The 26613-nt window shown below is 43.2% G+C and overlaps 2 protein-coding genes across 2 annotated transcripts in view; one reads left to right on the plus strand and one right to left on the minus strand.

The window, feature by feature from the left end:
• The window catches only part of LOC309799521 (uncharacterized protein), a 121869-nt gene that overhangs the window by 41156 nt on the left and 54100 nt on the right, over positions 1 to 26613 (minus strand). The window lies entirely within an intron of this gene.
• On the plus strand, positions 1179 to 26168 carry LOC309801778 (protein SPATA31F1-like; the record flags this gene model as incomplete). The annotated part of the gene is given in 9 exon segments (XM_082616728.1): positions 1179 to 1275; positions 1462 to 1679; positions 22360 to 24072; positions 24075 to 24537; positions 24540 to 25195; positions 25199 to 25300; positions 25302 to 25331; positions 25335 to 25580; positions 25584 to 26168. Coding segments are annotated over 9 exon segments (4110 nt in total).

Raw genomic sequence — 26613 nt, forward strand, 5'->3', positions numbered from 1 at the left:
TCATACTTAAGAAACCATTCCCAAATCCAAGGTCACGGAGATTTTCAACTGCTTTCTTCTAAGAGTTTTATAGTTCTAGCTCTTAAATTTAGGCAAACATATACTCTTGCTTCTGTCTCTAAGATTTCTTCCCAAATAAAACCTGAAAAACAGATTTCATGATTCCAACCTTTATGACCTTTTTCAAGTTGCTTAATCTAAGTCTCAGTTTAATTATCCCTCAAGGGATAATTTCATGTTATTTTAAGAGTTATACGATTAAACATAGCTAGTATAGTGCCTAGCACACTGGTGCTCAATAATCCTATGTATCCTTTCTTTTTTCCTTCAAAGTACTTTCTTTATAGGACCTGCCAGAGTCAGTTATTCTACCTGATTTTACTGTTTGCTTCCTGAGAGTCAAGCCCAGAGCCTCAAATCTCCTTTCTTTGCTTCAGAGGTCTCTCTGGTCCTCTCCTCTCTTACACCTTGTTCTCTTACATAAGTTCCTGCCTCCACTAAAATCCAGCTTGAAGCCAACTGGGCTACCACGGAGAATACACATTCTAACGGGGTTCGGGGAGGAATGGACAAAGGCGCAGTCCCACAGGGCCCCTGCCTCTCGACCACGTTGGAGGGAGGGATCACAACTTAAGGCACACTGAACCCTCAAGGAGGTCAAGGTCAAAGACCTTTGGGCTTAAGGGATGTTACTCCTGAACCTCTCCTTCCAGTTAGAGATTCCTTCCAGGCAGTTCTTTGGAACAGTCTCAGGTCCTCCTGTATACAGAGGTCCTCTGTGGGGTCCATCCCCATGGTGCAGGCTCCCGAGGCCCCCCATGTTCCCAAATGCTCTTCCACTGAGACAACACCAGAGACCACCCTTGCCGTACCGTACGTACACAGCTGGTCTCTCTGGGGCTGCTGTCCTGCACACAGGGACTCCCCGTGGCAGCAAATGCAGAGTGAGCCCTGAGAGTCTCCATTCGCACGTGCGTCTTCCATGGGGGCGGCTCCGCACACCGTTTCCGGGACGCTCCCAAGGGGTAGAAGCAGGGACACTCGTGGTTCATATACACAGGGACCCCCTCGGGGGCGGCTCCCATACAACACCTCAGAGTCCGCTGCCCGCAGACCCGCCCCTCACGGTGCCTGCCAGGTCCCCGCCGACCCCGACCCCGCTTACCAGGACAGCCAGGATGCGGGACGCTGGTCCGGGGCCGGCTGACTCTGGCCTACCCGGGTTACACGAGTTACCCGAGCGCTGGGAGCAGGCGGCGCGGGCGGAGCAGGACGGTAAGATGGCGTCAGCCCGCGCGTCCAGAGCACACCCACGCTCCGCGCCCCACGCAGGTATGGCGCGTACTCACGCGCGAGAAAACATCCGCGGGCCTGGAGATGTGCGCCCCGCCCCGCCCCGCCCCGCCCCGCCCCGCCCTCCTGCTCCTCCAAGCTCCTCTCTCGCGCTTCACTCGGCGACAGCAAGCGGGATGAGGCGCCAAAGGACGGCTGAGGAGCGGCGGCCCGCCCCGAAGAGCTGTGGGTCCGGGTGCCAGTGGGCGCTCCCCACCAGCGCCGCGGCAGGGTTAGTGCCCACCCAGAGGAGGCGACCCGGGAGGGGGCTCCTCGGGGGCTGCGGCACCTCCCAGTACCGCCCGCGCCGGGGCGAAGCGTCCGGCCACCCGCTCCTGCCTGGGGAGGTGAGAATGACTCACCCAGCGGCCTCAGCTGAAGCCAGCCTCTCCTCCCGAGGCCAGCTGCCCACTCAGGCCTCCGGCCCCACGACCCTGGCATCAGGGCATAGACTTTAGCAGTACCGCACAGCGGAGGGTCCAAATGAGCCTCACAAAGTGCTTGGCTGGCCCAAGTCTTTCTGTGCGCCGCTTTCTGAGATGATTGGTCTTCTGTCTCCACTAGCAAAGCTATACTCTGATGTGGCCCACATTTTGCTGCAGCACCCTTATCCTTCACACTATCCAGTTAGCCGTTCGGAGGGCTGTAATGTGCATTTATACCGAACTAGGTACTTTGAAGAAAGTGGGGGTAACAAAAAAAGTTAAAAGTCAAGGGGGCTTCCGTGGTGGCACAGTGGTTGGGAGTCCGCCTGCCGATGCAGGGGACACGAGTTCGTGCCCCGGTCCGGGAGGATCCCACATGCCGTGGAGCGGCTGGGCCCGTGAGCCATGGCCGCTGAGCCTGCGCGTCCGGAGCCTGTGCTCCGCAATGGGAGAGGCCACAACAGTGAAAGGCCCGAGTACCACACACACACACACACAAAAAAGTCATGAAGCCCCCCAACAACTAATTATAAAGCAATAACTAAAGAAATACAAATGATATGCTGAGGCTCTTTTTATTTAAATTATTTTTTAATTTTTAAAATATTTTATTTATATTTTAATATACCCCATGTTTCCAGATGAATTCAATTTCTATGTCACAAGTACAATTCACTTCATCGTGTGGGGAATACAAAGAGGAACTCATTTTGTCCTTACCACCGTGAAACTTACCAGTAGGGAAGACAGTATAAGGTAAGTACAGTGCTATATATTGCTCTCACTTTTTTTTTTTTTTTTTTTTTTTTTTTTTTTTTTTTCGTACGCGGGCCTCTCACTGTTGTGGCCTCTCCCCTTGCAGAGCACAGGCTCCGGATGCGCAGGCTCAGCGGCCATGGCTCACGGGCCCAGCCGCTCCGCGGCATGTGGGATCCTCCCAGACCGGGGCACGAACCCGTATCCCCTGCATCGGCAGGCGGACTCTCAACCACTGCGCCACCAGGGAGGCCCTGCTCTCACTTTTAAATGAAATGCCAGACACTAAACAGTGTACATATTAAGTAATTTAAACTTCACAACATCACCATGAAGTACCATACTTTCATTGTTTACATTATACAGATGTAGAAGGTGAGGCACAGAGAGATTAAACAACCTGTCCAAGGTCACCTAGCTAATAAGTGGAATCTGGGTATTCTGACTCCAGAGCCCATACTCCTAACCGTTGGTTTTACTGTACAGCCTCCAGGACCATGTTTACAATATGCAGGATCCCAAGTAAATGTTTTTGCAAGGACCCTGATTATGTAAACAATTTGATTAAAATATGTATTTTGAAATTCATGACCCCATGTGAAGTATAATGTTTTATTAATGAAGATTTGGGGTAATGGGTAAAGAAGTGGGACTTACATATTTGCTTGCTGTCATATCAGTGCACATAAAATTCTTGGTACTAAGAACCATCTCTTTTTGTCTTTATTTCAGATGCATCATTCCTAGCTAATTTCACATCTCACACAAGAGAAAAAGGTAATGATGGTATTATTACTCACAAGGTCATGACTTTAGAACCTTTTTGTTTTGAAACAATATAGGTCTTCTTGCCTCTCTAGTTTCCTAATACCATTTATTTAATGCTAGTTACATCATTACTTATGCCACCATATCATCCATCTTGCCACCTGTGAATACAGGCTTCTAAAGACTCTTTCATTGGTTGCTACAGTGTTTCATTAATGATGAGCACAAATGCAAATCTTACCCAGAGTATATAGTCAAGTTTGAATGGTAATTTGTTTTCTAGATTGTTAAATTTACCCTTTGGAATTTTATAATGTAAATGTAGAACAATGTACCTCCAACCATGTCTTTTCTTGAATTCTTTAGGCCATAAGCACAACATTCCTAGAATAATCTTTTAGTGTTGACTGAACCCGTAGCTTACTCACACTGCTACCAGCAGGGAGAATAGGTGAGAGGCCATTGGCTGATCAAGAAGAGTAATCCCATGGCACAGGATTATCCATCTGTCTTCCAGCATGACATAAGAGCAACCAGGGAACAACCCTTCGTGATAAACACACTCAAAAAACTAGGAGTAAAAGGGAATTTCCCCAGCCTGATAAAGGGCATCTACGAAAAAACCACCACTAACATCACTTAATGGTAAAAGACTGAATACTTTCCCCCCTAATATCTTGAAAAAGAAAAGAATGTTCATTCTCACTACTTATATTCACATTGTATTGGAGGTTCTAGCCAGGTCTATTAGGCAAGAAAAAGAAATAAAAGGCATCCAGATTGGAAAGGAAAAAGTAAAACTATATCTATTCACAGAACACATGATCTTATACATAGAAAAGTCGTAAGAAATGCACTTAAAACTACCAGAATTAATAAATGAGTTCAGCAAGGTTGCAGATTACAAGCTCATTATACAAAAATCAGTTGTATTTTTATATACTTGCAATGAATAACCTGAAAATGAAATATTTTAAAACTTCCATTCTTAATAGCATCTGGAAGAATGATACTTAGGAATAAATTTACAAAAGGAGTGTGAAATGTACACTCTGAAAACTGAAAAATTATTGAAAGAAATTAAAGAAGATCTAAGTAAGGATTTTTTTATGAATCACTTCACTATATACCAAAACTAACAGCACTGTAAATCAACTATACTTCTATTTTTTTAAAAAGAAATTTAAGGAAAAAAAAGATTGTAAAAAAAATCTCAGGGGCTTCCCTGGTGGCGCAGTGGTTGAGAGTCCACCTGCCAATGCAGGGGACACGGGTTCGTGCCCCGGTCCAGGAAGATCCCACATGCCGCGGAGCGGCATCTCAGGTTCATGGATTGGAAGACAACATTATCAAGATGGCAATACTCCCTAGATTGATCTACAGATTCAACACAACACCTACCAGAATCTCAGCTGACTTCTTTGTAAAAATTGACAAGCTGATTCCAAAACACACATGGAACTTCAAGGGACCTTGAATAACCAAAACAATTCTAAAAAAGAACAAAGTAGGAGGACTCACATTTCCCAATTTCAAAACTTATTACAGGGCTTCCCTGGTGGCGCAGGGGTTTAAGAATCCGCCTGCCAAGGCAGGGGACACGGGTTCGAGCCCTGGGCCGGGAAGATCCCACATGCCGCGGAGCAACGAAGCCCATGAGCCATAACTACTGAGCCCACGTACCACAACTACTGAAGCCCGTGCGCCTAGAGCCCATGCTCCGCAACAACAGAAGCCACCGCAATGAGAAGCCCGTGCACCACAACAAAGAGTAGGCCCCACTCGCTGCAACCAGAGGAAAGCCCGTGCGCAGCAACAAAGACCCAACACAGCCAAAAATAAAATAAATTAAAAAAAAAACTTATTACAAAGCAACAGTAATTAAGTCAGTGTGTTACTGGCACAAGGAGAGACATATACATCAATGAAATAGAATTAAGAGTCCAGGGATAAACTATCTATGGCCAACTGATTTTTGACAAGAGTGCCAAGACCATTCAATGAGGAAGAACAGTCTCTTCAATAAATGGTGCTGGGACAACTGGATATCTACATACAGAAGAATGAAATTGAACCCTTACCTTACACCATATACAAAAATTAACTCAGTGGACAAAGACCTAAACATAGGAGCTAAAACTATAAAACTCCTAGAAGAATATATAGGGGAAAATCTTCATGACATTGACTTGGCAATGACTTCTTAGATATGATACCAGAGGGGCAGACAATAAAAGAAAGATAAATTGGATTTCACCAAAATTTAAAACTTCCGTGCATCAAAGGACACTACCAATATTGTGAAAATACAGGACTTCCCTGGTGGTCCAGCGGTTAAGACTCTGTGCTCCCAATGCAGGGGGCCCAGGCTCCATCCCTAGTTGGGGAACTAAGATCCCACATACTGCAACTAAGCCCACCAACTAAGCCCGTGCACCCCAATGAAGACCCAGCACAGCCAAAAGTAAATAAATTTTTTTAAAAAGATTGTGAAATGGAATGGGAGAAAACTATTTGCAAATCATGTATCTGATAAGGGACTTGCATCTAGAATATTTAAAGAACTCTTACAACTTAATAACAAAAAGACAACCAAATTCTAAAATGGGCAAAGGATCTGAATAGATGTTTCTTCAAAGATATACAAATAGCCAATAAGTACATGAAAAGAGGCTCAACATCATTAGACATCAGAGAAATGCAAATCAAAACCACAGTGAGCTACCACTTCATAGAATGGCTCAAACCAAAAAGTCAGATAACAACAAGTGTTGACAAGGATTTGGAAAAATGGGACTCATACACTGCTGATGATAATGTAGAATGGTACAGCCACTTTGGAAAACAGTCTGGCACTTCCTCAAATAATTAAACATAGAGTTACCATATGACCCAGCAATTCTACTCTTAGGTATATTCCCAAGAGAAATGAAAACATGTCCACACAGAAACTTGTACACAAATATTTATAGCAGCATTATTCATAATAGCCAAAAGGCAGAAACAACCCACATGTTCATCAGATGAATGGGTAAGCAAAGTGTGGCGTATCCATACAATGGAATATTTTTCAATCATAAAAAAGAATGAAGTACTGATGCATGCTATGATGCACCTTGAAAACATAATGCTAAGTGAAAGAAGCCAATCACAAAAGATTACATACCATATGATTCCACTTATATGAAAGTACAGACTAGGGAAATCTATAGAGACAGAAAGTAGATTAGTGTTTGGTTAGGGCAGGGGTGGGGAGGACATAGCTAAAAGGTATGAAGTTTCTTTCTGAGGTGATGAAAATGCTCTAAAACTGTAGTGATGGTTAAACATATCTGTGAATATACAAAAAGCAGTGAACTGTATACTTTAAATAGGTGAATTTGGTATGTGTGGTATTATATGTAAATTATATCTCAGTAAATCTGTTTTTTTTTTAATTGCATGTGTTCTGGAGTAGAAAGATCTATGTTCATATCCCAAAACTGTAATTAGTAGTTATCTTTCCTTGGGGTTAGCTTCTTAATACCTCTGAGTCTCAGTCTCCTCATCCTGTGAAATAGGAATTAATTAAAATAAGGCATGTAAAGCACTTAGCATAATGCCTGGAATAAAATATATTTAATAAGTGTCAGCCATTATGTTGCCCAAGATTACCAACTTGTTCGATGCTGGAATCCTAATTTCACAAACATTTCTCTGTCCTTTATATAAACTCTGTTTAAGCCTATAGACCTGAGGACATAGTAGGGATGGTATATGGGAATTTGTGTATTTTATGTGATCATGTGTTAGCTTGGAAATGTAGACTTTCTTATTTTGCCATTAACTCACTGCTTTAAATCTTCTTCCCATCACCTCAAACTTATTCATCAAATCAATTCGCTCTTCAGATTAATAAACTGATTTGCAAATGACAGTCAACTCAAACAAATTTGAGGGAAGAAGATACATTTATTGGTTCATATAACAGGAAGTTGGGAAGTCCAGGGATGGAGCTGAGTTCAAGTACTCAAAAAATATAATTTCTCTCCAATCTTGGGTCTGATTTTCTCTCTCTGACCCCCTTCACAGAGAGAGAGAAAGAGTCGCTCCTTAACTCTTTTTCTTGACTGAACCCTCTTCTCAACTAAGCCCAGACTTTTGGGCTTCCATGTTCATCCCTGCATTGTCCAATTTTAGCAAGAATTCTGCTAAGTCAGTTTAACCAGAATCTCCCATCCTTGATATCTTATCACCCTCAATGTCTCATTAGGTTCCTTATCTTCCACCATCCCCCAAGTGATGTCTGATCTCCCTGGCCTGACTTCAGCAAGAATCCTGTTAAGTTGGTTTAGCAGGAACCCCCCTTTACACCTTATGTTTCCTCTTAGTAATTTTCTATCCCCTATCTATCCCCAACCTACTCCTTAGCTATAAATTCCCACTTTTCCTTGTTATGTTTGGAGTTGAGCCCAATCTCTCTCCCCTACTACAAAATCCCACTGTAGTGATGCCCAAACCTATCTGATAGTACCCCTGAATAAAGTCTGCCTTATCATTCTTTAACAAGTATCAGGAATAATTTTTTTCTTTAACATCACTCCTACTGAGCTTGGGTTTTGCCAAACTGGGACAGCAGGAACATTGCTACAGACAGTTTCAGGATTATGTCATCCCAGTTTACCAGCCCCAGAAGAAAGAGAAAACATCTCTCTCAGCATCTGTAAAAAAAAAAAAAAAAAAAAGATTTCTCACAGCAGCTATGTGAAAGATGCATTTTCAAAGAATGCTTAGGAAAATTTTATCAAGATAGTGCATACTAATGCCATATACAATATTATTGCTTTGGACTATGTGTATTGTTCTTCCCCAGTACTAAAATATTTATCTTGTAGTACTTAAGAGTCTACTACAGCACTAAAATGTATATCTTGTTTTAGTACTTAAAAGGTCTACTACAAGGAGCCAACCCTTACCGACCAATGAAGAGTGTAAAAGGTGCCTATTTCAACTGCGAATCGCATTCTGGCCATCTCTTCATCCTAAAGCATTTTCTTTGAGGCAGGCCCTTTTAATTTTAGACAGTCTGGTGAGATTCTTGACCCTGCTTGATACACCCAGTAGGATAATAGAACCACTCATGCTTCGTGCTGCCAAGCTCCTTAATTTCAAAAGAAACAGGTCCTGGCCCCCTCTTCAACTCCTGTCTTCACATTCCACATCTCACCCCTTTGCTTTTCTCTGACCTAACTCTGGCCTCTTAACTGATTCAGAATATGCTGAGTCCAGAATGTTAGTGGCCTGCTGGGGTGTTGTTTTTGTTTTTGTTTTTTAATACACTTTTTTTTTACAGCAGTTTTAAGTTCACAACAAAATTGAGTGGAAGGTAGAGAGATTTCCCATATACCCCCTGTGGCCCCCCCACCAGCCTCACACATTGTTAACATTACCCACCAGAGGGGTACATTTGTTACAACTCATGAACCTACATCAACTCATCATCCAGAGTCCATAGTTTATGTAAGGATTCACTCTTGGTGTTGTACATTCTATGGGTTTGGGCAAATGTATATATATGTATAATGACATGCATCCACCATTATAGTATCACACAGAGTATTTTTTTTCACTGCCCTAAAACTGCTCTGTGCTCCACCTGTTGATTGCTCCCTCCTCCCTAACCCCTGACAACCACTAATCTTTCTACTGTCTCCACAGTTTTACCTTTTATAGAATGTCATATAGTTGGAATCGTACAATATGTAGCCTTTTCAGATTGGCTTCTTTCACTTAGTAATATGCATTTAAGTTTCCATCATGTCTTTTCCTTTTAGAATTCAGTAAGATATGACTTGCCCACTAAGAAATTACACTTTGACTCAATACCTCTTGGTATATCAAAAAAAAAGTGTTTATCTGGAAGGTACCAAGTGTTCTAAAAGATCTGCTCTTTCCTCCAGTTTCCCTAGGGTATTTTTGGCAAGGAGTCTTTAATACACATCCAGCTGAGTTGATGCTAATATTTGTCACCACCTGGAATGTAGTTCTTGTCAACCTGAACATACTGCAGATTCCCCAGGGGCTTCTTTTGTACTTGAAAAATAGATAATATTTTTAGATGGCTCACTGCTAGGGCATGGGATATGCATGTCCCCTGAGATACACTATGAAGAAACGCACTGAGAGAGTGGGACAGGTAGGTGAGAGAACAAAGTTTTGTTCCAGTTGAATCAGGGACCTATTAGAATTCTGATGGCAGGAAGTCTGCAGACAGGCCATTTGAGGAGAAGGATTTTTGGATGAAGTCAGTAAAGGTCAAAGTGAAACAGAAAAACTCACCCTCAGGACTGTAAGTTTATATTTTGAGGCAAGGTTTGAAGTTTTATAGTGGGCAGCCAGATCAAACAGAGGGGCCACAGAGTCAGCCTTCTTATCATTTAAGATACTGTTACACAGTCCATTCACATTTAATGTTGTTATTGATATGGTTAGATTTATGTCTGCCATTTTGAATTTGTTTTCTCTATGTTTCATATCTTTTTTGTTCTTTTCCTCCTTACTGCCTAGTTTCACATTAAGTGAATATATTCTAGTGTATCCTTTAATGACTTCTTTTGATGATCATAGTAGGTAATAAAGTTTTTATATACACTGAATTATTTCCTTAAGATAAATTCCTAGAAGTGGAATTATTGAGTCAAGAAGTTGGCACAGGGGCTTCCCTGGTGGCGCAGTGGTTGGGAGTCCGCCTGCCGATGCAGGGGACACGGGTTCGTGCCCCAGTCCGGGAGGATCCCACATGCCGCGGAGCGGCTGGGCCCGTGAGCCATGGCAACTGGGCCTGCGCGTCCGGAGCCTGTGCTCCGCAATGGGAGAGGCCACAACAGTGAGAGGCCCGCATACCGCAAAAAAAAAAAAAAAAAAAAAAAAGAAGTTGGCACATTTATAAGCCTTTGATATCCATAGCCACATTTCTCTCCTAAGGAGTCATTGCAGTTTACATTCCCACTAGCAGGGCCTTTATGTGTTGTTGACTGATCCTAGGTATCAGTCTCATAGAGAGTTTAACTTAAGTCATTATAACTGGCTCTTATATAAATGTTGAAATTTGAGCTGAAATCTAGTAAGTTAAGGCTGATTTAATGTTCAGAATTGAGGATCAGCTATGAAATGAGCTTTCTTGGTATTTAGCACCTGTTGTTATTTAATGGTAATTATCTTGATGAATTTCCATGATAAAGTATAGCTTTTTATCTCAGATCCTACCATGTCTCAGCCAATCTCAGAATGAGAATGAGGACAAGGACATATTATTGATCTATTTGACTAAACCTCAACCAAAGTTAATGTTGGAGAGATGTAGCACTTGCTTTCTTTAAAGCAAGTCATTCTGAGTTTGAGGCCTAAATTCCTAACATCTTTCCCTCCATAATGTACAATCAAAATTTTTCTCCTAGTAGTAGTGATGGTTACACCAATTTACATATGTGATAAAGTGCTTAGGACCACACAAACACACATTTTATCAGTGTCACTTTACTGCTTTTCATATGTTACCATAATTGTGTAAAACATAACTATAGGGAGAAATTGGAGAAGGGTACAGGGGACCTCTGTACTATCTTTGTGGTTTCCCATGAGTCTATAATAACTCCACGATAGAAAGTTAAAAAAAAAAAACTTTCTCTAAGAGTTACCAGAGGAGCATTTTAAATTTACTTTTTGCATAGATAATACCTTCACATGGTTCCAAAAGTCTTGCTTTCTCCCCGCGACCCCATTTCTATTGCTTCTCTTAACTTATTTTCATCTATACTGTTCTAATATATTTTTATGTAATACAAGCAAATATGGATGTATATTCTTACTTTTTCCAGCTTTCCCAAACAAAGGATATGTGTTAGTCTGAGTCCTCTGAAAAGCTGTTGCCAAGACGGAATTAAATGTAAGAGTACTTCCCAGAGTTGTATTTGTTGGGTCAAAGGGAAAATGTATTTGAAATTTATAATATTTCTAAAATTGTTCTCCATAGGTACTGTTAACATTTTGTACTCCCACCAGAGAAGTAAGAGATGTTGGTTTCTCTTCAACTTGCCAAAAGCATGTGCTGTCAAACTTTTGGATTTTATGAATCTAGATTTTGTGATGTGATTTTAATTTGCATTTGTGTTATGATGAGTAAGTTTGAGCATCTTTTCATGGTTTTAAAAGTCATTGGTATTTCTTTTTCTATGGACTGTCTGTTTTTTGCTATTATTTCTACTGGGTTAGTAGGTACTCTTTATGTGTAAAGGAGATTAGCCTTTGTCTGTAATGAGATTTGCAATTTTTTCCAAGTTGTAATTTGTCTTTTGTCTTTGTTTATTGTGTGTTATGCCATTCAGAAGTTATTCTATGTAGTAGAATAAATCCTTTATTCACCAAAAGACAAAATGTATTTGAATGTTCAAAGCAGCATTATTTAAAATAATCTCAAACTAAAAGCAATAAAAATTTTGTTCATCAACAGCAGAATGGATAAATTGTGGTATATTTGTACAGTGGAATACTATACAATGAAAATGAATAAATTACTCCCACATAAAACAATATGAATGAATCTCACAAATATAATGTTGAATAAAGTAATACATATTATATGATTCCATTTATATAAAGTTCAAAAACAGAAATGTTAGAAATCAGAATAGAAGTTACCTTTAGGGAGAAGAGAAGTTGGGAGGTGATTAGGAGGGGATACAATAGGGTTTTGAGGTGCTAGTAATATTCTATTTCTTGGATATCATGGAAGTGGATATTTAGGTGTGTTCACGTTGTGCTAATTTATTGAGATGTACACTTAAGATTTGTATATTTTTCTGTATGTGTGTCATACTTCAACTGAACTTTAAAAAGTTAACCATGATTGGGCTTCCCTGGTGGCTCAGTGGTTGAGAGTCCTCCTGCCAATGCAGGGGACATGGGTTCGTGCCCCGGTCCGGGGGGATCCCACATGCCACGGAGCATCTGGGCCCGTGGGCCATGGCCGCTGAGCCTGCGCGTCCGGAGCCTGTGCTCCGCAATGGGAGAGGCCACAGCAGTGAGAGGCCCGCGTACCACAAAAAAAAAAAAAAAAAAAAAAGTTAACCAGGATAATCCAAAATTGGAATTAAGAAAACAATTCCATATGCACTAGCATAAAAAAGAATACTTAGGAAAAAGTTTAGCAAATGAAGTATAAAATTTATGCTCTGAAAACTACAGAACATTATTGAAAAAAATTTAAAAGACCTAAATAAATGGAAAGATATTCCCTGTACCTGGATCCTAAGATTTAGTATTGCTAAAAAGGCAATACTCCCCCAAATTGATGTACAGATTCAACATAATCCCTATCAGAATCCCATTTGGCTTCTTTGCAGAAATTCACAAGCTGATCCTAAAACCCATAAGAAAATTCAAGGGTTCTAGAATAGTCAAAATAATCTTGAAAAAGAATGTAGAGTAGTGTAGAAGACTTACACTACCTGCTTTCAAAACTTACTAAAAACCTACAGTAATCAAGACAGTGTGGCATTTCTCTTGGGTATAAACTTAGGGGTGGAATTGCTGGGTCATAGGGAAATGCATGTGGTAAGCTTTAATAGATGCTGCCAAACAGTTTTCCATAGTGATGGTACCAGTTTACACTGCTACCAGGTCTCTGTGGGAGTTTCAGTTGCTCCAGAACCTTGTCGTCTGTTGGCATTGTCAATATTTTTAATTTATCCCTTCTGGTAGGCCTATAGCAGTATCTCATTCTGGTTTTAATTATTTATATTTCTGTGATTTCTTTTTTTTTTTTTTGCGGTACGTGGGCCTCTCACTGTTGTGGCCTCTCCCGTTGCTGAGCACAGGCTCCGGACGCGCAGGCCCAGCGGCCATGGCTCACGGGCCCAACCGCTCCGCGGCGGCATGTGGGATCTTCCCGGACCGGGGCGTGAACCCGTGTCCCCTGCATCGGCAGGCGGACTCTCAACCACTGCGCCACCAGGGAAGCCCTTTCTGTGATTTCTAATGAGACTGAGAACATTTTCATTTGTTTACCGGCCATTTAGATATCTTTTTCTGTGAAGTGCCTATTCAAGTCTCTTGCACATTTGTCTACTGGGTCGTCTGCCTTTTTCTTATTGATTTAGATATTTTTTCTTTAGATACTCTGGATATAATACATTTATTGACTAAATGTTATATATATATTAAAAGCATTAAATATATTATATTATTAATATATATTAGTAATATATAATAATAATATATAATTATAAATTTGTATATTTATAATTATATATTATAAATATATAAAAATTATACATAATTATATAATTATAATTATATAGTTATATATATTTTAAAATATATAATATATATTAATATATGTTATATATATTATATATATGTATGTATATATGTGTATAATATATAATATATTGCATATTATTATATATTATTGTATAATATATAATATATGTAACATATATATAATGTAACTTCCAGTAATATGCATTAGAGGTTCTTCCACCTCTGTTTATGGCTTGATAGCTCATTTCTTCTTTTTTTTTTTTTTTTTTTTTTTTTTTTTTTTAAATTATATTGGTGCCAGCAATTGTAGTCCTAAACCATTCATATGATATTTTTTTTATTATTTATTTTTTTATTTATTTTTTGCGGTACGCGGGCCTCTCACTGTTGTGGCCTCTCCCGTTGCGGAGCACAGGCTCCGGACACGCAGGCTCAGCGGCCATGGCTCACGGGCCCAGCCGCTCCGCCGCACGCGGGATCCTCCCGGACCGGGGCACGAACCCATATCCTCTGCATCGGCAGGCGGACTCTCAGCCACTGCGCCACCGGGGAAGCCCTCATTTCTTCTTAGTGCTGAATAATATTTCATTTTCTCAGATGTACCATAGTTTATTTATCCATTCACCTATTGAAGGATATCTGGGTTTCATCCAAGTTTTGAAATTATGAATAAAGTTACTATGAACATCTGCGTGCAGGTTTTTGCATGGGCATAAGTTTTCAACTCCTTTGGACAAATACCAAAGAGTACAATTGCTGGATCATTTAGTAAGAGTATGTTTACTTTTGTAAGAAACTGCCAAACTGTCTTACAAAGTGGCTAGATCATTTTGCATTACCACCAGCAATGTATCAGAGCTCCTGTTGCCCCACATCCTCAACCAGCATTTGGTGGTGTCAGTGTTCCATGTTTTGGCCATTCTAACAGGTGTGTACTGGTATCTTGTTGTTTTAATTTGCATTTCCCTGATGACATATGATGCGGGGCATCTTTTCATATGCTTATTTGCCATCTGTATTTCTTTGGTGAGGCATTTGTTAAGGTCTTTGGCCCAATTTTTAGTGGTGTTGTTTATGCTTATTGTTGAATTTTAAGAGGCTTTTTTGCATATGTTAGATAAAATTTCTTTTGCAAATATTTTCTCCCAGTCTGTGGTTTGTCTTTTCATCCTCTTGACAGTGTCTTTCACAGAACAGAAAATTTTAATTTTAATGAAGTTCAGCTTATCAGTTCTTTCTTTCATAGATCATGCCTCAAACAGGTTTTTTTTTGGCTGCGCCGTGTGGCATGTGGGATCTTAGTTCCCCCACCAGGGCTTGAACCTGTGCCCCCTGCAGTGGAAGCACGGAATCTTAACCACTGGACCCTCAGGGAAGTGCCCAGATTTTTTTTAAATTTGTCAGTCTTTCCTAGTTGTTCTTAGGAAGGATGGTCTGAATAAACTTAATCTATCATTGGACTGGCAGCTCCCTAATTGTTTTCTTTGAAATGCTTTTTTTTTTTTTTTTGCGGTATGCGGGCCTCTCACTGTTGTGGCCTCTCCCATTGCAGAGCACAGGCTCCGGATGCGCAGGCTCAGCGGCCATGGCTCACGGGCCCAGCCGCTCCGCGGCATGTGGGATCTTCCCGGACCAGGGCACAAACCCGTGTCCCCTGCATCGGCAGGCGGACTCTCAACCACTGCACCACCAGGGAAGCCCCTGAAATGCTTTTTTAAACTATAGAAGTACAGTAGCATGTTCCAAAAAATGGAAAAAATGTACTCACAACTTTATCCCCCTAACAAACACTGCCAACAGTCTGGGCTGTCTCTTTCTGGTCTTTTTTCTTATGGGTACATTTTTACACAGCTATGCTTGTGTTGCTCAAATAATTTCACATGCTGGTTTTTTTCCCTTACCCTTATCTCGTCAGTATTCTACCTAACTACTTCTTATTGTAAATATCAATTTTTTCCAAAAGCTATTACATTTTTAATCATTGTCCCAAAAGAAGACCCACAACTACTTCTTACACCCAGTGAACCAGCTAGCCTATGCACAGTGAAACTGAATGATGGATAGAACATAGAGTGGCCCACGCTGCTGGTCCTCTTGATCATGGCTAATCAGGTTTTGCCAGTGGAGCTGTGGAGCCAAGAAGCCAGGTATAGGGGAGCAGGAATAGGAGATATTATCATAATTAACAATGCCTTAGCTGAGGAGACCTCATACTCAGCCTCTTTCAGCTTCCTGCCCTTTACTCTGAGCCACGGAAGTCTGTCAGCCTGCAACTTCCTCTAATCCCTCCTCTGCTTCAGTCTGCTCAGTACGTCCACCCAGCTCCTTTAGTATCCATCCCAGCAATGCTATCAGCTTCTGCCCAAGCCTTCCAGTTAAGAGATGGCCTTATCTTTTCAGCCCCATGCTAAAGTATTCCCGTCAGTTTATACTTAAACCCATCTTCTTCAACACCTGTCTATCTGGTGGAGCCGGTGATTAATGAGTACATTATAGGCCTTAATTTAAAAAAAAAAAAACCTTGCCAAGTCACGACAGTTGATACTCTCTCCTTCATCTACTAGGAATGTTCCTGTGCCAAAGATTGCCTGATTTTTGCAGGACCTGTTCTTTAGAAAAGCAGCTCTCAACCTTTTTTCTGCTCTGATACATTTGACAAATGATATTTAAATGCTCAGTATACCCCAGTGCACAATTTTCAGCATATGTGCTGTAACTCTACCCCTTTCTGTCTCACACAGCAAAGCACACCTGAATGGAAGTGAGTAAAAATGGCATATTACAGAGATAAACTTAAACTTAAACTTAAATTAAGTTTAAGATAAACTTAAATTGTCTTTATCTTTCACTGGGTAAAACATTCACAAAATTTGACATGATATTATTTAGTAACAAATCATCAAACCACTGCTTTGGAGAAAAGTAGTGATTCTTCTCATCAGAAAGCAGTTACTGAGCACCTTTTGATGCACAGCACAGATCCATGTTGCAACCCAATATGTGGTTGGTCATAAGCAAACTAATTTTGTTATGGTTTTACCCTCAATATAAATTAAACTTACAGCTCCATGATTTTATGCTTTATACTTTTCTCAGTCTTATATATATGTAGTTTATTGGTTCTTCAAAGCCCCAAGCCTGTTTATTTTCCAGTGAAGTCATTGATACAATTCCTAGAATCAGGAATCCAATTGTACTTTGCTGCCCACTGACTGCCCCATGGTCCATCCTTATTTCTAGCCCCTAATCTTGGGTACTTTTGCCATCTTAGAATTAAGATTGCTTGGGATAAATATCGAAAAAGTGAGGAGGGGACAAGCCATTTCTCTAAGGGCAATGATTTGTTAGGCACCTCTACAGGACCCATAGAGTAATGTAAATTCTTTGCCCAAACTCAGGAAGAGCTATATATATATAAAAGAGACACTCCTAGGATACTTGAGAGGTGTTTCCTGACGTGAGAATGATGGCTAATATCATGGGTCCTTTCCAAAATCCCAGGCAGTTAAAACTATTTGTGGGGGAATTCCCTGGCAGTCCAGGGGTTAGAACTCCATGCTTCTACTGCAGAGGGCACGGGTTCGATCCCTGGTCAAGGAACTAAGATCCCACATGCCTCGCGGCTCAGTAAATAAATAAATAAATAAATAAATAAATAAGCTGAAGTTTAAAAAAAAACCTACTGTAAGTCCCCTACATACGAATGAGCTCCATTCTGAGAGTGAATTTGTTAAGTCCAATTTGTTCATAAGTCCAACAGTTAGCCTAGGTACCCAACTAACACAGTCGGCTATATAGTACTGTACTGTAATAGGTTTATAATACTTTTCACACAAATAATACATAAAAAACAACCAAACACAAAAAATAAAGAAAACATTTTTAATCTTATGGTACAGTACCTTGAAAAGTACAGTAGTACAGTACGACAGCTGGCATACAGGGGCTGGCATCAAGTGAACAGGCAAGAAGAGCTACTGACTGGAAGAGGGAGAGGAGGTGGGAGATGGTAGAGCTGAAGGATCGTCAGCAAAAGGAGACGGAGGGCAAGCTGCAGTTTCACTCAGGCCTGACATTGATGGCACAGTTCCAACAAGGAGCCAGATACACGTTCGCATCTTTGAAAGTTCACAACTTGAAGGTTCGTATGTAGGGGACTTACTGTATTTGTGGCCTTTGTATTTCCAAGGGATAAATGCAGATGAATAGAAATTGTTAAATAGCTTAAAATACTCATTTCTGCAGTTACCTGGAGAGGTGAGAGCAAGAAGCCAATGTGAACATTAGGGTTTAATATGGTTGTAAATAATCCTCCAAAATGGACACTCTGGAGGGGTTTTTACCCCTTTCTGTGTTCAAAATTCAACCTTTCTCATTCTGTATTAAATTGTCTCTTCTTCAGTATAAAAACTGGTGCTAACCTAAAGGTGCTTTACAGAGCTCACTATTTTGTAGAACTGCAATGCCATGTGTCAGGCTTCGATTAAAATATTTACAAAAGATTTGTAAATTTTTTTTTTAATTTGGCCGTGCCACGGGACATGTGGGATCTTAGTTACCTGACCAGGGATCAAACCTGTGTACCCTGCATTGGGAGGGTGGAGTCTTAATGACTGGACCAACAGGGAAGTCCCAAAAGATTTATAATTTTTGATGAAGGAAAAACTTTTTTACAGCATTTATACCTAGAGATATAAAGTCTTTGAGCACAAGGTATACACCTGCCCAAGGGCTTAGAGAAGATGTGCAATACAAGTGAGAGAATATATCATTACTGAAACTATTTCTCACAGGGTGCCTTTACCTATAGTGCTGTTGTAAGCCACATTTTTCAGATAGTAAATATTTTAGACTCATGGGTCTCTGCTGCGTCTATCCAACTCTGCCCTTGTAGTAAGAAAGCAGCCATAGACAATACTCAACAAATGGGAATGAGTATGTTCCCCCTTCACTGGCTGGGAGATCAACCAGGACAGATAGGGAGCTTCAAAGGCTCAGAGGAGAGTGCAGCAGCTGGCTTGCGGCAGGCAGAACAGAGAGAGACCAGCACAGACAGTCCCAGCCACCTCGCTGCACTCCCCAGCCCGAAACACACGTCTGCTGGTGTGCATTGGGGAGTGGGTGCTGAAACTTGGGCTTCAGCATACGGACCTGGGGAGAGGACTGGGGTTGGCTGCGTGGAGAGGGTCTGAAGGGACTGGAGTGTGGTCCAGGCCACAACCAGGGATGTGCACAGTATGGAGCCCAGGTCCTGCATAGAAGTTGCATTGTTAACATGCATGCAAAGGGAGGGGCAGGGCCCCCGCCCTAGTAACCTCATTCTCTGCGTGTTCACAGTGGGCGAGGGTCCACCTCTCCGAGCTGTGGGAGCACACAAGCACCAGCAGGCTTCCCACACACAGAATCGGGGCTGAAATCTGAGCCAATTCCCAGTGGCTGTGCGACTTTTGCAGATTTGCGCCACCAGTGGCTTTGTAAGTGCAGGGGCTGCAGAACATTCAAGAAGATTACTGGTGCTCCCGTGGCTGGAGCAGGTCCAGCATTAGCAGTGGCAGGCTTCGTGGGCCTGCACACACAGAGGCAGGGCTGGGGTCTGGGCTGATTCCTGTAGTTCCCATGGCAGGTCCAGGTGTACAGCTACAAGAGATCTAGGTGCTGGACGTCAGCGGATCTGCACCAGCAGCTTTGTGAGCACAGCGCCTGAGGGACATCTAGGCAGATTGCCAGCATTCAAGGTGGGGCCAAGGACAGTGCCAACAACAGTGTACTTTGTGAGCACACAAAACAAGTGACAGGCGACACCACAGAGTGCACTTCCTAGTGGACAGCTCCTGCAAAGGAATACTCAGTGGCTCCTCTCCCAGTGGGAGCGCTCCAGTCCCACCTACCTCATACTGCAGCTTAGAACCAGACCTGGGGGCTTCTACTCCCACAGCTAGGGAGCAGACCCTGCCCCCGACAGGGACGTGAAAACCACAGAGCAAAGAGGAGGCCCAATTCAACATCTGGTGCAGGCTGTGGTTCACCAATACCAATCACACCCCCTATCAAGGGGGTAACAGCCAGCACACACTGAGGAAAGCTGTGGAAGGCATCCATACTAAAAATAGCCCTCACACCAAAAACATTAGACTTATGCAGGCTACACAAGGATGCTCCCACATAAAAACAGCCCTTACCACAGTAGATAACTGTTTCTCCTAAATTCATAGTCAGAGAAATATAAGTAAAATGAAGAAGCAGAGAAACCACTCCCAATTAAAAGATAAAGAGAATTCCCCTGAAAGAACAAACAATGAAACAGACCTCTCCAGTCTATTAGACCCCAAGTTCAAAAAGGAGGTAATAAAAATACTGAAGGAATTAAGAAAGTCTATCGATAGAAATGCAGATGACTGTAACAAGGAATTAGAAACTACAAAGATAAGCCAATCAAAATTAGAAAACTCACTTGCCAAGATGAAAACCCAGCTAAAGGCAATAAATAGCAAACTAAATAGTGCAGAAGAACGAATAAGTGATCTGGAAGACAGATTAATAGAAATCACCCAATCAAAACAGCAAATAGAAAGACAATTTTTTTAAATGAAAGCAATATACGAGACTTAAGGGATGATATACAGCAAGCCAATCTACACATGATAGGGATCCCAGAAGGAGAAGGAAGAGAAAAATGGATCAAAAATATATTTGAAGAAATTATGGCTGAAAACTTCCCAAATCTAAAGAAGGAAACAGATACCCAGGTACAGGAAACACAGAGGGTCCCAAACAAGATGAACCCAGACACATCTACACCAAGATGTATTATAATAAAAATGGCAAAAGTTAAAGAGAAGCAAGAGAAAAGCAAAATGTTAATCACAAGGGAACCCCCTAAGTCTATTAGCTGATTTCTCTACAGAACATTTCAGGCCAGAAGGGAGTGGCAAGATATATTCAAAGTCCTGAAAGAGAAAAATCTGCAACCTAGTATACCCAGCAAGATTATCATTTAGAATAGAAGGAGAGATAAAGAATTTTTCAGACAAGCAAAAACTAAAAGTATACAGCAATACTAAACCTATCCTAAAAGAAATATTGAAAGGTCTTCTCTAAATAGAAAAGAAGCAAGAATCTATAAGAAAGAGAAGATCACAATAGGAAAAAAAATCACTTAAAAGAAGATGTGAAAGGGAACACTCTTGCACTGCTGGTGGGAATGTGAATTGGTACAGCCACTATGGAGAACAATATGGAGGTTCCCTAAAAAACTAAAAATAGAACTACCATATGACCCAGCAATCCCACTACTGGGCATATACCCTGAGAAAACCATACTTCAAAAAGAGTCATGTACCAAAATGTTCATTGCAGCTCTATTTACAATAGCCCGGAGATGGAAACAACCTAAGTGTCCATCATTGGATGAATGGATAAAGAAGATGTGGCACATATATACAATGGAATATTACTCAGCCATAAAAAGAAATGAAATTGAGCTATTTGTAATGAGGTGGATAGACCTAGAGTCTGTCATACAGAGTGAAGTAAGTCAGAAAGAGAAAGAAAAATACCGTATGCTAACACATATATATGGAATTTAAGAAAAAAATGTCATGAAGAACCTAGGGGTAAGACAGGAATAAAGACACAGACCTAATAGAGAATGGACTTGAGGATATGGGGAGGGGGAAGGGTAAGCTGTGACAAAGTGAGAGAGAGGCATGGACATATATACACTACCAAACGTAAGGTAGATAGCTAGTGGGAAGCAGCCACATAGCACAGGGAGATCAGCTCGGTGCTTTGTGACCGCCTGGAGGGGTGGGATAGGGAGGATGGGAGGGAGGGAGACGCAAGAGGGAAGAGATATGGGAACAGATGTATATGTATAACTGATTCACTTTGTTATAAAGCAGAAACTAATAAAAAATAAAATAAAATAAAAATAAAAATTCAAAAAAAAAGATGTGGTATATATATATATACACACACACACACACACAATGGAATATTACTCAGCCATTAAAAAAGAGTGAAATAATGCCATTTGCAGCAACATGGTTGGACCTAGACATTATCATATGAAGTATGTCAGACAGAGAATGACAAATACCATATGATATCACTTATATCAGCAGCCCCCAACCTTTTTGGCACCAGGGACCGGTTTTGTGGCAGACAATTTTTCCACGACCCGCTGGTGGGGGTGGGGGGGAGGGTTCAGGCGGTAATGCGAGCAATGGGGAGTGATGGGGCGTGACAGGTGATCTCTAGAGAATGGGGATGGACTTTCAAGAGATGTTGTGTACACCCTTTAATCCCCAGAACACAGAATTCCCAAAAGGATCTCCTTTTCTACAGTTTAGAAATACTGAATACCAGGCTGTGGCCTAAGCCCCAAAAGAGAATGACTCCAGGTTCTACCTGGTGATGTTCCTGGTGCTGCCCCATCAGCTAACCATTGGCTCCCCCATCTGCCTGGTTCCTTCTCCTAGTTCAGCTTCTCAACACAGGTCAGCAGGGAACTCACCCACCTCCCAGTCTCTCAAGGCCCTGTGCTCCCAGCTGTTGTCTGAGACCTTGCCCAATAAGCCCCAGGCCCTCAGCCCAGCCCACCATAACTTGCCAAATGGCATTTCCCTAGGAAAAAAAAAAAAAAGTATATGAGTAAACACCCAGCGGATGCAGGCCTCAGGGTTTACAGGACTAGGGGAGGGCAGGCACAATCTCCAGGCCACACACTTGCGAAGAGGCAGATGTCACTTCATCAGTAACATGTTTCCCTCCCAGCTAGGGCTGGCTTCCTCAGGAGGGGAGCGTGCGGCAGCTCCTGTGTGCAGATTCCTGCTGCCAAACCTGCGATGCCATGGCTCTAGAGATTCAGCAGGTGGTGGTGGGTGAGAACACCCTGATCTCCCCCACTTCAAGGAGGCCGTCGCAGGGCTGCTCTTACCTAGAGATTTTGTCCACGTCTAAAGTGTCTTCTGAGCAGAGTCTGGAGCATCGTTCCCCACACTCCAAAGACCTTTCACTTCCATCTGCAACCCTCACAGTGTCAGAGAAATCCTTAACCCAGTCAGCTGCCCAGTCAACTGGTGCAGCCAGCATCTGTGATTACTGGGCTGAACACCTCAAGCTAAGGCAGGGATTTCAAGTACCAGAGGTGCCCAAGGGCCCAGAGACTATGTTTTCTTCAAGGTTTGAGGAACCTAAGGTTTCAGTGAACCTGCAGATGATGCAGAGCAACCCCAACATTGTCTATGGGAACCAAGGCCAGCAGCCCTTGAATCCTCAGGTTTCTCTGCTGACCCTGAACCAAGAAATCACAACCTTGACACATGCTATGGCCTTACATATGGTCACTGTCCTCCCTGCCCACCTGTTATTCCTCAGTACTGAAGTCTGGAGGCTTCTTGAGGTACATGTAAAAGGACTGATGCACTTCCAGAGGTGGGGGCTCCCCAGACGTGTGGAAGAGTCCCTGAGGCAGCTTATACCAGATGTGCCATTATTTTACCACCCTGTACATAACCAACCAGTTTCTTTCATCCAGAATACTTCTCAGTTCTCTATTGAGAAATTTGGGACCGTTTCATACCAGAACTGGGGTTCATATATGGCCAGCCAGCCCAGCCAGGTCTTCTGGGTTTCTAAATGGTCCATTATGGACCCAGAACAAAGACACTACTACCAGCAAATCCCAGACAATATGGCTCTAGCCTTGCCCTCTCCAGCCCTTAAAGAATTAAGTGGCCTTTATCTAATGCCTGGGCAACAGACTAACGACTCAGTGGGCCATGTGCAGCTGAAATACAGCCAGCTATTCTGTGGCCTCCCTTCTCTGCACAGTGAGTCCCGGGTTGACACTTTCTTGGGTTCTCAAGGCCTCTCCATGAACAGGAGCATGTCCAAGTCCCCCTTGAAGGATCCTTTTCTCTTCAAGGAGCTCTCCTTCCTCCCTCTGATGCCTAAAACTCTACCCCAGTCAGCTCCACCCTCTTCTCCATCTTGCCCAAATTGGATTGCTCCACCTGAGCACCAACAAGCTCAGATCAATATCCCGTTTCTGACCTTGGATGAGTGTGAAGCCTTGGAGTGGCACCTGCTGCAGAGGCAGCTCCAGCTTCAGTGGGGCTTGCCAGATGTTTTCCAGAGAAATCAGCACACCCAGAGCCCCATGCAGTATAAGCCCTGTGACAAAGCCCAGTCTTCTGAGACTGTAAAAACTTCCTGGTCAGGGCAGCCCATCTCAGTTCTCACAAGGGAACTACTCTTCTTCCCAGAGCATGCCAGGAGGCTGCTGGAATTCCACCTCCAGAGACAGTTGATTCACCATCGCTGGGGCCTGCCCCAGAAGATCCAGCAGTCCATCCATTTGCTCCTGTCCTCTGCTGATGAGCAGACTCTCTCCTGGAGCAGCACAGCCCTAGACAATGTGAACGTCCCCCAACCTACAGCTCTAGAGGGCATTGGCGTTGGCAACCCATTCCCAGCCGTCAAGGACCCAGTGTGTCAGTCCCTGTGCTGTACTTGTTTGACCAGGCCAAGGCAATACTGCAGAGCCACATCGACTCCAAATGTGGGCAGATTCACCAGGGCAAGGTTCCTGTCTGCGTATGTGGCTCCTGGGAATGCAGAATTCCTGGGGGCCTGGAAGTGGCTCCCTTTACCTGCACCCCAGAAAGCAAGCCCCTAGAACTACAGGCAGCAAATGATCCAGACAAACAACAGAAAATTACACCCTGGATGCCAACGGTCCTTGACCAGCAGCAGCAAGCCTCACCAGATGCTATAACTGAACATCCTAAGCTGCCCCAAGCCCTGTCCGAGGGAGCCATTGAAAAACTGGAGACAACTTTACGGCACAAGTATCTGGCCTTCTTGTCAGGGATGCCTGCTCTTTATTATGTGGCTCTCTCCATGACCATGGCCCCAGCAATAACTTCCCAAGCTATGAAAACAGAGATGGTGCCTGGCCTGTCAAATTCCCAGTAGAACCTCTGACTCAGATTACCTTACCTGAAGAGCAGGGTCTAAGTCCTGGGCCAGGCTTTCAAGATGCCAACGAGACTTGTGCACACATTGCAGGTGAATTCCAGGCTGAAATGCAGATGGAAGGAATAATCAAGATGGTGCCTCTAGAAAGCCAGACAGAGCCTGCGAAGCCCTACTCACTCGGGGAACCCATCTTGGCCAAGCTAAATTTCCATCTGAGAAAGAAGATCCTAGAGATACAACTGGGAATTCCCCTAAAGGCAAGGGAGTCCAGGGAACAAACTGTAGCAATGCCAGAGAACATATGGAGACAGGAGTCTCTTGGGAGTCTAAACAACTACGGAAAAACACTGCTCCACGAACTCCCCATCCCACCAGATATGCCACGTGCCCTGGATCCAGAATGGCTCCACCCCAAACAACAACTGGCCACTGAGTTAAAGGCAGTGCATCAGAAACAGAAGCAACCCAGTTCCAGGGCAGTACCCCATGATTCTATCCACTGGGCCTCCAAGATCTCACAACCCAGTGGGGACATGACAGAGACCCAGGTGCTTTGTGTTCAGCTGGAGGCCAGTGTGAACAACCCCAGTCTAGAGGAGCCCCAAAGCTCTGACAAAAGCAAGGACTCAGCCTAAGACCCCACACTGGCAGAAAAGAGAGACAAGCCAGGCAAACCCAAAATGGCAGGGGACCACGGAGAAGGGGATGCCGGGTTTGCAGTCTTCTCCACAAGAGAAAAAAAGCCACTCTGCTGAAGCCCGGAGGCCATAAGGGATGCTTCTGAACAGGACACCCTGCAGCCCCTGGCAACAGAGACATCGCTATCACCTTGGTGCTCCCTGTCAGCACAGTCCCCAGCATCACCCTCAGCTTAAATTCCCAGAGGTACCTCCTGGAGTCCCTGAGGGGAAAGACCCTGAGAAGAATGACCTGCAAGACAGTCAAGCCAAGCTCAATGTCATCTTCAAACCAGCGAGGGTTCCTGAGAATGTCCAGCCTGTGGTGCCCCAGGCATCATAGGGCCAGCCTTTCCTGGGCCAACTCATTCCAGGTAAGCCATTGCAGGGCCAAACTTTACAAGGTCAGGTTTTGCAGGGGCAGATGATGCCAGGCTATACTCACAAGAGACACAGCCTTCCAGAACCTGGCTTGAGAAATAAGATGAAATCTTTTCTACACTGTATTAACCCCAAAACAAAAGGCAAAGGGCATGAGGAATCCATGTCCTCCACATGTGAGAAAGTGGCTGACACAAGAAAAGAAAATGTAACAAAGAGCCTGGCTCCAGCCAAACGTCCCAAGGGGCGAACTAAGACAGAGGAGGCAAGAGGGGACCCAAAGGCCCAATTTCTGCCTACTGAGAAGCAGGTGGGCCTGGCCTTCTTGGATGGTCCCCATTCCCCAGACAGTAAGCTCTGGCACCGCTCCCATTCCCATCAACTCCACTCTGCCTCAGTCCTGGGCATCCTCCGTCGCTGCCCTCAGCACCGTCCTCAAGTGGCTTGTGCCATCCAACCAGGGGACCCACCCTCACTCTCACCTCTCACCTTGGATGGAAACATTGGTCTGCTCGAGAAGACCCAGAGCATTCGAAAGACTCTGTAGTCTCCTCAACATCTGCATCCCTTGAAGAGGAGTGCTACTGTCGTTTTCATTAATGTACAGGTGGGCAGAGTGCCACCCAAAATATACTCAATATCTCTAAGCAGAGAGGTGTCTGTCTGCTCCTTCTCTCTACTGTGGTGTGTTCAGGGAAGGCATAAGGGAGGTAAATGTCCTTCTTATCTAGGGAAGGAGTTTTAACTCACACTTAAGCTGGGTAGCACTCCACACAACAACCCCCCCTCACTGGACTGTGGATAAAGGAATTGGAGCAGAGAAGGAAGGCCCTTGTCTAAGGTACATTGAAGGTAAAGGTCAGGCTTGACTTCTATTATGGCGTCCTTGGGCCCAGAGGAGCAATGTGGACATGAGGATAGTACTGCCAAGAAGGAGTGGCCAGGAATCCCACAGGCAAAATTCACTGATGACTTCTATATATGCCCACAAT

Source organism: Mesoplodon mirus (genome assembly GCF_964341445.2).
Source record: "Mesoplodon mirus genome assembly, chromosome: 1".
Taxonomy (NCBI): domain Eukaryota; kingdom Metazoa; phylum Chordata; class Mammalia; order Artiodactyla; family Ziphiidae; genus Mesoplodon; species Mesoplodon mirus.